The 11,983-nt window shown below is 46.6% G+C and overlaps 1 protein-coding gene across 1 annotated transcript in view; it reads right to left on the reverse strand.

Moving 5' to 3' along the window:
* LOC109920826 (SH3 domain-binding protein 1-like) overlaps nucleotides 1-11,983 on the reverse strand; it is a 90,548-nt gene that overhangs the window by 9,099 nt on the left and 69,466 nt on the right. Inside the window, exons 11-16 of the mRNA XM_048617375.1 lie at nucleotides 11,718-11,770; nucleotides 11,047-11,127; nucleotides 9,385-9,498; nucleotides 5,889-5,986; nucleotides 3,232-3,373; nucleotides 1,717-1,874 (exon numbers count right to left, since the gene is read on the reverse strand). Coding sequence (XP_048473332.1) covers nucleotides 1,717-1,874; nucleotides 3,232-3,373; nucleotides 5,889-5,986; nucleotides 9,385-9,498; nucleotides 11,047-11,127; nucleotides 11,718-11,770 — 646 coding nt within the window. The remainder of the gene's footprint in view (nucleotides 1-1,716; nucleotides 1,875-3,231; nucleotides 3,374-5,888; nucleotides 5,987-9,384; nucleotides 9,499-11,046; nucleotides 11,128-11,717; nucleotides 11,771-11,983) is intronic.

Raw genomic sequence — 11,983 nt, forward strand, 5'->3', positions numbered from 1 at the left:
CACTCACAAAAACTGAATCCCTCTCACACACACTCACTCACACACTCGCACAAACTGAATCACCCTCACACACACTCACTGTCACACACTCACTGACACTCACACAAACTGAATCCCTCTCACACACTCACTCACTCGCACAAACTGAATCACCCTCACACACACTCACTCTCGCACACTCACACAAACTGAATCACCCTCACACACACTCACTCTCACACACTCACACAAACTGAATCACCCTCACACACACTCACTCTCACACACTCACACAAACTGAATCACCCTCACACACTCACTCACACACACTCACACAAACTGAATCACCCTCACACACACTCTCACACAAACTGAATCACCCTCACACACACTCACTCTCACACCCTCACACAAACTGAATCACCCTCACACAAACTGAATCACTCTCACTCACTCTCACACCCTCACACAAACTGAATCACTCTCACTCACTCTCACACAAACTGAATCACTCCCACTCACTCTCACACAAACTGAATCACTCCCACACACACTCACTCACTCTCACATACACTCCCACACTCACTCTCAAATACACTCCCACACTCACTTTCATACTTATACACTCCCACACAATTAAAACCTTCTAACTGATTAAAGATTGAACAACATTTTAAGTTTGTTTAATACATCCTCATCAGTGGTGTGAACCTTTGATCTTTTACTTATAAATTCTGTATCCAATATCTCTCTCACTAACACCCGAAGAGGGATCAAGACTCCGAAAGCTTGTGTTTTCAAATAAACCTGTTGGACCATAACCTGATGTCGTGTGATTTCTGACCTTGTCCGCTCTCACATTCATACAGTCACAAACTCACTCTAACACTCCCATACTCACTCTCACACACATACACACACACACACACACACGCTCACTCTCACACTCATACATGCGGACGCTCACTCTCACACTCAAACACTCACTATCAAACTCGTACATGCACACACTCACTCTCACACTCATAGACGCACACACTCACTCTCACACTCATACACACACTCATACACACACTCAATCTCACACTCATACACTTCCGCTCTCACACTCATACCCTCCCGCGCTCACTCTCACACTCAGACACTCCCACACTCACACTCATACACTCCCACGCTCACTCTCACACTCATACACACGCATGCTCACTTTCACACTCATACATTCCTGCACTCACTCTCACACTCATACATTCCCGCACTCAATCTCACACTCGTACACTTCTGCTCTCACACTCATACATTCCCGCACTCACTCTCACACTCATACCCTCCCGCGCTCACTCTCACACTCATACACATGCACACTCAATCTCACATACTGTCATAAATAACCTGATCCACACTCTCACAGAATCGTACTGCATGTCTGGAGACCATTTAGCTTCGAACCATCTCTATAACCCTGCTGTGCCCTCTAGTTGCCCCAAGATCCTGCAGACCTCCCCCTTCCCAGGACGTAAGCAATTTTATTCCAGCCAAAACATGGAGTAGGTCTCAGTTAAAGCTCACTGTCCCTTGATGTTGTGCCACACAAACTCCTCAAACCTTGTGCAGGAGCTTTCTCCAGAAGTGGATGCAAATCCAGAAAGAAGGCAATCTCCCATCCCTCCACCGTTCCCACCTCACGCACATCAAATTATTTTGAAAAGTCCTTGTTCCGATTTCGCTCTGGCCTACCCTTTTTCCCTGAGTGACTGGGTGACTTGCTGATGGTGGTGACAGTCAGGCTGGATCCAGTCACTGCTGGACTTGCCTCCACTATGCTTGGCTCGTTGCTGGAGGTGGAGGGAGTTGACACTGGTGGTGGAATGGAGGGATTCTCCTCGTTCACACACCTGGGGAAAAGAAGCAGGCTGGAGGTGAACTGTGACCCTGTTGGGAAAGATCCCATTCAGACTGATCGAAAGGATGATTGTGGAGTCTTCCTGTGCGGAGGTGATCACCACAATTCTTCAATTGCAACAGTCACTTCAAAAAGCATTTATGCAGTTGTAAAGAGCTCTGGAACATCGGCAAGGTGCTATATCAATGTAAATTCTTCTTTCTTTCTGTGCCTTCCAGACATTTTCTTAATTCACTGGCCTAAATTTGGCAACACACCACCAAATGGCAGAAATGAATATGCAAAATACAACTCAAGGACAATTTTATCCCAATGAAAGGTTGACAGGAACACTCTCCAATTGGGAACACTTTGGAACAAGTTTAAAACAAGAGACAAAACTCTAACCAAATTAAAAAAAAGTGTATTTTATTGCAGCCTTTGTACACTGCATGTGGAGTGATTCAATCAGGGATATAGGGATCATGTAACAAATACTCTTACACTAGAATCCTTGATATATATTGCATTCTGTAACAATCTTTTTATCAACAGGATGAAGAAAGCCAGCAAACTCCATCTTATGAATGATTTAAAAGGGACCTAAGGGGCAACATTTTCATTCAGAGGGTGGTGCATGTATGGAACGAGCTGCCAGAGGATGTGGTGGAGGCTGGTACAATTACAATATTTAAAAGGCACCTGGATGGGTACCTGAATAGTAAGGGTTTAGAGGGATATGGACCAAATACTGGCAAATGGGACTAGGTCAGATTGGGATGTCTGGAGTTGGACTGAAGGGTCTGTTTCCGTATGAAAAGGTTAACTCTGCTTGTCTCTCCATTGATGCTGCCAGACCTGCTGAGTCTTCCCGTCAATTTGTGTTTCTAAGGTCAAATTGTTGAACGATTTCAAGAGGGAGAGTTAGATATAGTTCTTAGGGCTAAAGGAATCGAGGATATGGGAGAGAAAGTGGGAACGGGAATGAGTTATATAATCAGCCATTATCATATTGAATGGCCTACTCCTGCTCTTAGTTTCTCTGTTTCAGTCAATCCGTGCCTGTTTCAAAAAGAAAGTTCAGTTTCTCTCCACACAGTCAACCACATCAACACCTTGCATTTATATAGCACCGTTAACTTCTCAAAGTGCTTTGCATAATAAATGAATAAGAAGGTGGTGTGAGGGTGAGTGACTAAAAGCTTGAACAACGAGGCAGATTAAAAGAAATATCTGAAATTCAGAGAGCAGGGGAGAGGTTGAAGGAGATAATCCCTGAGTTGAGGGTGTGGGAGGCCAACGGCATGGACACATGGAAGATGGAGAGACATAAAACTGGAGATGTGCAAGTTAAATTCAGATGAACTTACTCTTCCCTTTGTGTTGTGATGTCTTTAACAGGGGCAGGGCTGATCTGAGCCTGCTCTGTCGAGGTGTTCTCTGGTTTTGGTGATGCACAGGTGGAGGACTGGAAATTCGGCCCAAACTTTCCAGACACGCTGAAATCTAAGTCTGTGACAGAACAATCACAATGTCAACAATTACTGGAGACCAGAGCTAACACTCACTCAATGTCGAGCAGTCTACCTCATCCCAATGGATTGCACCATTAACTGTGTTAGCAATACCTTTGTAAACAGTCAGACACACAGGAACTCTTCAGGAAATACTGACACAATACACACCCTGTCCCCGCACCGGACCCCCTGTAAATACTGACACACTCCCCACCTCGGGGACCCCCTGTAAATACTGACACACTCGCCCCGGGGACCCCCCTGTAAATACTGACACACTCCCCCCGGGGACCCCCTGTAAATATTGACACATACTGCTATTATTAACATGTTCTCTGGGGATTCCCATTAAATACTGACATACCACTGGGAGCTCGCTATAAGCAGCGACAGACTCCCAGAGCCACCTCATCACAGGGTAGTACACATTGTGTAAATAGTGACAAGCTGCTGCAGATCCTCGGTAAACACTGACACTCATTTCTTCGGGAGTGGTACAGGGAAATAGGAGAACATCAGGTGTGAAGTGCTTGCCTGACAGCCTTGGACTGTGTTCAGGGTGAGGACACCAATCTGTTTGAGTACATCAGTTGCCCAGAATAGGAAAGACCTGTTTCTACTTCCTTCAGATTCCATGGTGAGTGAGTGAGGCAATGCGACAGAATTATCACCCAGTCTTGTCATCAGCAAACTCAAATCCCCCCGTTCCCCTCCCTGTGACTGTCAGTGATATCTGTTTGAGAGCAGTCAGCAGGTGGCACTGTCTCACAGAATTACACACCATTCTCAATCACTGCATTAAAATGGGAATTTGGGTTCAGACTGGACCAGGGGAACACAAATCCAGAGAGGCTGGGGAAGGAGCTTTACAATCCACGGCAGTACCTGTGGAGGGGTTCACTACACTGTTCCCCCATCAAACACTCCCCAGGACAGGGACAGCTCCGTCTACACTGCCCCCCATCAAACACTCCCCAGCTCAGGGACAGCACGGGATTAGATAGAGTAAAGCATCCTCTACACTGTCCCCATTAAACACTCCCAGGACAGGGACAGCACAGTGTTAGATACAGAGTAAAGCTCACTCTACACTGTCCCCCATTAAACACTCCCAGGACAGGGACAGCATGGGGTTAGATACAGAGTAAAGCTGCCTCTACACTGTCTCCATCAGACATTCCCAGGACAGGGACAGCATGGGGTTAGATAATGAGTAAATGCAGCTCTCCTATAATTCTGTTATTGGTCCATCTCACAGTCTCCATGGCCAGTGGGAAAGCCAGCTGCTTTCTGAATACTCAACTGTCATTCCCTGGAGACCCCCAGGTGATTGGTGCCTGGGTACCTGTGCCAATAAGACCATAAGGTAAATAGGTCATTTGGCTCTTTCAATGAGATTGTGGCTGATCTGAAAATCTTCAGTTCCATTTTCTTGCCTTTTCCCCATGACCCTCGATTCCCTTGCTGATTAAAAATCTGTCTATCCCAGCCTTGGATATACTTAATGACCCAGTCTCCACAGCCCTCTGTGGTAAAGAATTGCACAGATTCACTACCGAGAGAAGATATTCCTCCTTGTTTCTGCCTTAAATATGAGATTCCTTATTCTGAGATGGTGCACTCTGGTCCTAGTCTGTCTCACAAGGGGAACCATCCTCTCCACATCTACCCTGTCAAGCCATTAAGGAATCTTACATCACAGATAGCCTACAGTGTGAAAACAGGCCCTTTGGCCCAACAAGTCCACACCACCCCTCAGAGCATCCCACCCAGAGCCATCCCCCTAATCTACATATCCCTGAACATTTTGGGCAATCTAGCACAACCAATCCACCTAGCCTGCACATCTTTGGACTATGGGAGGAAACCAGAGCAAACCCATACAGACACGGGTAGAATGTGCAAACTCCACACAGACAGTCATCTGAGGGTGGAATCGAACCCAGGACCCTGGCGCTTTGAGGCAGCAGTGCTAACCACTGAGCCACTGTGCTGCCCCATGTATTTCAATAAGGGCATCGCTCATTCTTCTAAACTCTAATGAGTACAGGCCCAATCTAACCAGCCTCTCTTCAATAAGACAGTCCCTCCATATCTGATATCAGCCGAGTGAACCTACTCTGGACTGCCCCCAATGCAGCCTCTGTTTCCTTGGGTAATTGGTCCAAACCTGTTTGCAGTAATCCTCCTCTGGCCCGACTGCGCCAAGAACTTAGCAAAACCTCCTCACCGTATACTTCATTCCACAGAGTCATAGAGTCCCTACAGTGCAGGTAGAGGACGTTTGGCCCGTCGAGTCCTCACTGACCCTCCAAAGAGCATCCCACCCCATCCCCAACGCCCCGCATTTACATGGCTAATTCCCCTGGCCTTCACATTCCTTTCGAACTAAAAGGCATTCATTTCGGAAAGGGGCGCTGGTGCAGAGGGGCGTGAGGGTGGGGGGACGGGGGATGCGTGGAGATAGATCCTGAGGGAATCTCATGGAGGTGAGCAGCGAGAGCCTTTACCTTCTGGGAAGATGCTGTGCGCGTTCTGGATGATGGGCTCCATGACTGTGACAACTTGGACGGAAGAGGCTGACGCCATGTCCATCAGCGATACTTTCCTGCAGCAAGACAAGAAGGCCGAGGGTCGTTTTTCTTCTCTTGGACTCTAAAAGATTTCACGTGCGCAATCCCGTCCTCCTGCACAGAATAGCTCGCACCTTCATCTTAAACAGAAGCTTGGCCGCTTCCTCATTAAGGAAGGACGCGCACCTCTGAGGGCAGCCCAACTGTCACAGTGTGTGGCAGCTAGCCTATGCACAGCAAGATCCCATAACCAGTTAGCTGGCAATGACCCAGGCGATCTGTTTTTGCTTGAAAGCAGTTACTGGTTGAGGGGAAATCGTTGGCTCGGGATACAAGTAATTTCTCCCCAGTTCTTCTTCAGATCAGTGCCACTGGATCCAAGAAAGGCCAGTGGTTTGACCTCTCTCGTGAGTGATGACGTCTCACTGACCCAGGTCCCCCAGTGGGAGTTTCATCCTGGATCCCATTCCCAATTCTCCCAGGTGAATCGCAATCCCAAGAAATTCTGGATCAGATTCAAAGAGAGCGAGTACTGAGCTGTGGGAGACATGTATATTTTGTTTTTTAAAAAATGTATCCATTCATCTGATGTGGGCATCACCAACTAGGCTGACACCCACATCCTGTCAATGATTAAACTGATAAAGGCCAGGCCAGCGTTTATTGCCCATTCCTAATTGCCCAGGAGGTAGTTAAGAGTCAACCACATTGCTGTGGGTCTGGAGTCACATGTAGGCCAGACCAGGTAAAGATGGCAGTTTCCTTCCCTAAAGCATGACCTAGTGGTATTATCACTGGACTGTTAAGACCCAGGTTCGAATCCCACCACAGCAGATGGTGGAATTTGAATTCAATAAATATCTGGAATTAAGAATCTAATGATGACCATGAATCCATTGTTGATTGTCGGAAAAACCCATCTGGTTCACTAATGCCCTTTAGGGAAGAAAACTGCCATCCTTACCTGGTCTGACCTACATGTGACTCCAGATACACAGCAATGTGGTTGAGTCTGGGTTCAGATTGGACCAAGGGAACGCATGTCCCAGAAAGGCAATAAATGCTGCCCAGCCAGCAATGCCCTCATCCCGTTAATGAATAAAGAGAAAAAAAATGACATTCGTAAACTAGATGGGTTTTTCCAACAATTGGGGTTATGAGTAGACTCTTAATTAGAGACTTTAGGTTTTAAAAACTGAATTCAAAATCCATCATCTGCCATGGCAGGATTTGAACCTGGGTTTCTGGATTAATAGCCTAGCAATAATACTACTAGGCCATTGCATCTCCTCACTGGGTCACAACCTACCGTTGCAGGAAGCTGAAACAAGGGCACAGTCAGGGGCATTATCGATCAGTCGCTGAAACAGGGCGGCCTGGCATGGGGTATGAACACACTAACCAGGAGGGTGAGTAACTTCTGGCCTCAGGTTCAGAAAGATCATGGCGAGTCTGACTACATCACATTCCTGCCTACCATGGGTCACAATAACTTTTCTTTCCCTCTTGAGGTTATTTCATTTATTTTTGGGGGCTTTTTTCTTTCATTGTCACTAACTTATTTGTTAGGGGACACCGTCGCGTATGGTCAGTATCCCGGTTGCAAACAGATTCCATTCACAGTTCGATTTGTACACAAGTCAGAACACAACGCAGGATGCTGTAAAGGAAAACTGAAAGAACTGCAGATGCTGGAAATCAGGAACAAAAACAGAAATTGCTGGAAAAGCTCTGGCAGCGTCTGTGGAGAGAAATCAGAGTTAACGTTTCGGGTCCGGTGATCCTTCCTCAGAACTGATGGTAGCTAGGAAAATGTCGCTTTAAATGCAGAGGATAGGATTGGGGGAGGTGGTAAGGAGTAAACCAGAGTTGGGGATAGAGCCCAAAGAGAGAGAAGAACAGTTGGACAAATAGCCACATGCATAAAGCTATAGGCTATTAAGCAGGAAGTTACAACACTATTTCCTGCATGCTGGATCTCAATCTCAGATTATCCTTAATAACTGACAGTATTCTTTCCAGTACAATCCACTGCGTATTTTCCATTCTGGTTGTGCCTGAACAAATGTAGACCTAAACTAGATATTCCACATTAATCAGCAAGAAATTCATTACCTCAGTGATTTGAAATTTCCTGGAATCCCAGTTTATCAAGTATTGACAGGTTTGAAGTTGGTTTCTCTCTGTCGCAGCCTTCCATTCCCTCTCATGCTTGCAACCTCTGTCTCCCCCCAACCCCCAACACACACCTCCTTGCAGACTCTTTCTACTTTCGTACACCTCTTACAGTGTCTTCTCCCCACTCCCATATCACTCTTGAGCTTCCTTCTACCCATCTCACACCTCTCACAGTCTCTTTGGCCACACCTCACCCTTCTTGGAGACCCCCAGCTCTTCTCACACTTGCCATCCTCTGGCTGACGACTCCCTCCCAGCAGACACAACACCCAGTTTGAATAACGAGCCCTTCTGGCCTTGGCAAAAGACCTTGTATCCCAGCCAATGTCAGCTGACTCCCATCATCCCCACACCTTCCCCGGTTTTGGGAACCCCTGCTCCCAGACCTCTCCCCTCACAGGGAGCTCTCGGTTCCTGGACCCCAGCCCCCGGTGACCTCTTCAATGATCTCTCTAACAGCTCATTGCTCTTCCGACCACAGACTGCTTCATTTCCACATTCGTTGCTGATTGGTTCCTTCACAGCAAACATGGGCGGGATAAGCCAATAACCTTTCAGCCCCTTGCTTCTCAAGAACCTATCTATCTCTGGCTTAAAAGTACTCAAGGACTCTGCTCCCACTGTCTTTTCAGGAAGAGTCCCATCAAATTTTCCTCATCTCTGTCTTAAATGAGTGGCCCCTTATACATGGACGGTAACCTTGTTATAGCCTGAAACTTGGAAGATTGTGCTGTCAATTTGTACCTTTCCATTCAGGTTTGAGAGTACATTCCCTGGAATAAAACAAATCTCCAAATTAATTTTGAAAAGAGGCAGAAACATCTGGAAGAACGTATTTCCAATTTCAGTAGGATCAACATTCCGATCACAGGCCTGAGGTAGGAAGACAAAATGGCCACCTCTCTATTGAAGGAAACTGAAGCAACTGCACAGAGGCTCATATCATGTCATGTCATGTCATGTCACCAATACGCCCTTTATTTACATAGGCACAGTACATGGGCTCTGACCACCCAGCTTAGGGCGAGTTCCTAGAATGAGGAGACCATCTGAATCTACTGTTTATATCTGTCAGCCAGGGATCCCTGATTGGCTCAAATTAATGACCCCAATCAAGGATATCGTAGTCAATGAGATCCACCCGGCCCTCGTTCCAATCATTACAATGATGTTGTCGAGCTGACTGCCAAAGCCGGCCAAAGGCGCAAACAGATAACATGACATTTAGTGACCTTTCACCTGACCTCTAACCTACCTTTCATCCCTGGGCCAGAGGAGGTTTGGACCCAGCACGATGGCAATGTTACTTGGACTCATTTTGTTCACTTCCTGATGTTCCGCTAACTTCGCCAAGAACTTGATAAGGTACCTGGTTTAAGAAAGAGGAACGAAAGATTTATCGTCTTTTACCTCAGGTCAAAGTTCTCCCGGCACATCGGGCCAGCAGTCGGCTATTTTGTGCGTGTGAACATTGTTGGTGAGTGCTGTCAGCAATTTTAACCACTTTGGGCATCGCCATCCGACCCAGAGCTGATGTTTTGACAAACACTTACAGAAAATTATTGGAAAGTGAGAAGGAGTCTGAGCATTAGACTGGAGTTCTCCATGGGGAGAGGAATAGACAAGTGACTCTCCTGTGCACAGCCTCCAACATCAAGGGAAGGCGTCTGCTGGAATTCTGGGGTTATCTCACTATTAATATAATCTGATCCCTGCCTTACGATTCTCCTCAAAGCCTGGTTTGTTTGTCCAAGCTTTTTAAGACCTTGTCAAAAATAACCCTTGCAGAAACACCTTGGGATATTTTGTCAAATAAATTTATCAGGGCACTTTTGAACAGTACATTCCAAACCCACAGCCGCTGCCATCTAATTGCAGCTTGGTTAGCTCCATTGGCTGGATGGCTGCTTTGCGATGTAATGCCAACAGCTCGGGCTCAATTCCTGCACCCACCCTCCTTCTCAACCTCTTCCCCTCACTGAGGTGTGGTGACCCTCAGGATAAACCCCCACCAGTTGTGTGTCTCTCTGTAATGTGGGAGCAGCCCTATGGTTTGGTAAGACTATGGCAATTTTATCTTCTTATCCACAAGGACAAGGGCAGCAGATGCATGGGAACACCACCCCCTGCAAGTTCCCCTCCAAGCCCCTCACCATCCTGACTTGGAAATATGTCGTCGTTTCTTCAGTGTCGCCGGGTCAAAATCCTGGAATTCCCTCCATAACAACATTCTGCATGGTTTTTTGTTCTTTTTATTCATTCATGGGATGGGGGCGTCGCTGGCTAGGCAGCATTTATTGCCCATCCCTAATTGCCCAGAGGGCAGTTAAGAGTCAACCACATTGCTGTGGGTCTGGAGTCACATGTGGACCAGACCAGGTAAGGATGGCAGTTTCCTTCCCTAAAAGGCATTAGTGAACCAGATGGGTTTTTCCTGACAATTGACAAAGGGTTCATGGTCACCTTTAGGCTCAGACATTTTTAAAATTGAATTCAAATTCTACCATCTAATGTGGCAGGATTCAAACCCAGGTCCCCTGAACATTACCTGGTTGCCAGGATTAACAGTCCAGCGGTAATACCGCTAGGCCATCCCCACACTCTTAAAAATCACATCACATTAAAACAACTGCAGTGGTTGAAGAAAGCAGCTCACCACCACAGCTTCTGGACTGGGTGGGGAGCTGCAATGAGAGACAGGCAATAAATCCTGGGCCCACCATATCCCTTAAAAGACTTTTAAAAATTAAAGCTGCTTTATAAATGCAAGTTGTTGTCGTTGCACACTTTATGCACAAGCTGAGGTTTTGCCCAGGGACCTAGCACACTAAGTACCAGCAGGAGGTTTACTCAGCCATCAGAATCCTACCTCTCCCCTTCTGCTCCCCCCCCTTATAATCCTTGCATTTGACATTACCGTAAATTATTGTAGGATTCTGGAGGTAGCTTAGCGCAAACTTCTCGCAGTCTCTCAATCTTCTTGGGAAGATCCTTCTCACTGCATAAAGAAACAGTGACAACAATTAGCTTTGGGCCTTGGGCTAGAGTTTCTCCAAACAGTTTGTATTCGTCCCTCTCTGATCAAAATAAAAGGCAACTCCCTCCAACTCTCATTGGAATCATTGTACTTTCTTGGAGTACCCTTTATTTCCATGGAAGTAAAAAAGAAATGCAGCCAGTGCTGGAAATCTGAAATAAAAACAGAAAGTGCTAGAGAAACTCAGCAGGTCTGACAGCATCTGTGGAGAGAGAAACAGAGTTAATTTTTCGAGTCTGGTACGACTCTTCTTCAGATTTAGGGCCCGGATGAATGCTCTGGGAACATGGGCTCAGATCCAACCACTGCACACTATGACATTTAAGTCGGTAGGCACATGACACCAGGTTATAGTCCAACAGGTTTATTTGAAATCATAAGGTTTTGAAATGACTTTACCTGACGAAGGAGCAGTGCTTTGAAAGCTAGTGATTTCAAATAAATCTGTTGCACTGTAACCTGCCGCTGTGTGTCCTCTGACTTTGTCCACCTCAGTCCAACACCAGGTCTTCTACATCATGAAATTTAAGTCCATTAATTAAAGAAAATACCTGAGGGGCTGTTGTGATGCAGTGGTAGTGTCCCTGCCGTTGAACCAGGACACCTGGGTTCAAGTGGGGAGGTGATGGCTTAGTGGTATTACTGCTAGACTGTCAACCGAGAGACTCGGGTAATGTCCTGGGGTAGGGCAGCATCAGAGGAGCAGGAAAGTCGATGTTTTGGGTTTACACCTTTCATCAGGACTTTGTGTTCCTACCGTGTTCCTCCAGCTCCACACTGTATCCTGCTGTGTTCCTCCATCCCCACACTGTACCCT

Source organism: Rhincodon typus, chromosome 37 (assembly GCF_021869965.1).
Source record: "Rhincodon typus isolate 14 chromosome 37, sRhiTyp1.1, whole genome shotgun sequence".
Classification (NCBI taxonomy): domain Eukaryota; kingdom Metazoa; phylum Chordata; class Chondrichthyes; order Orectolobiformes; family Rhincodontidae; genus Rhincodon; species Rhincodon typus.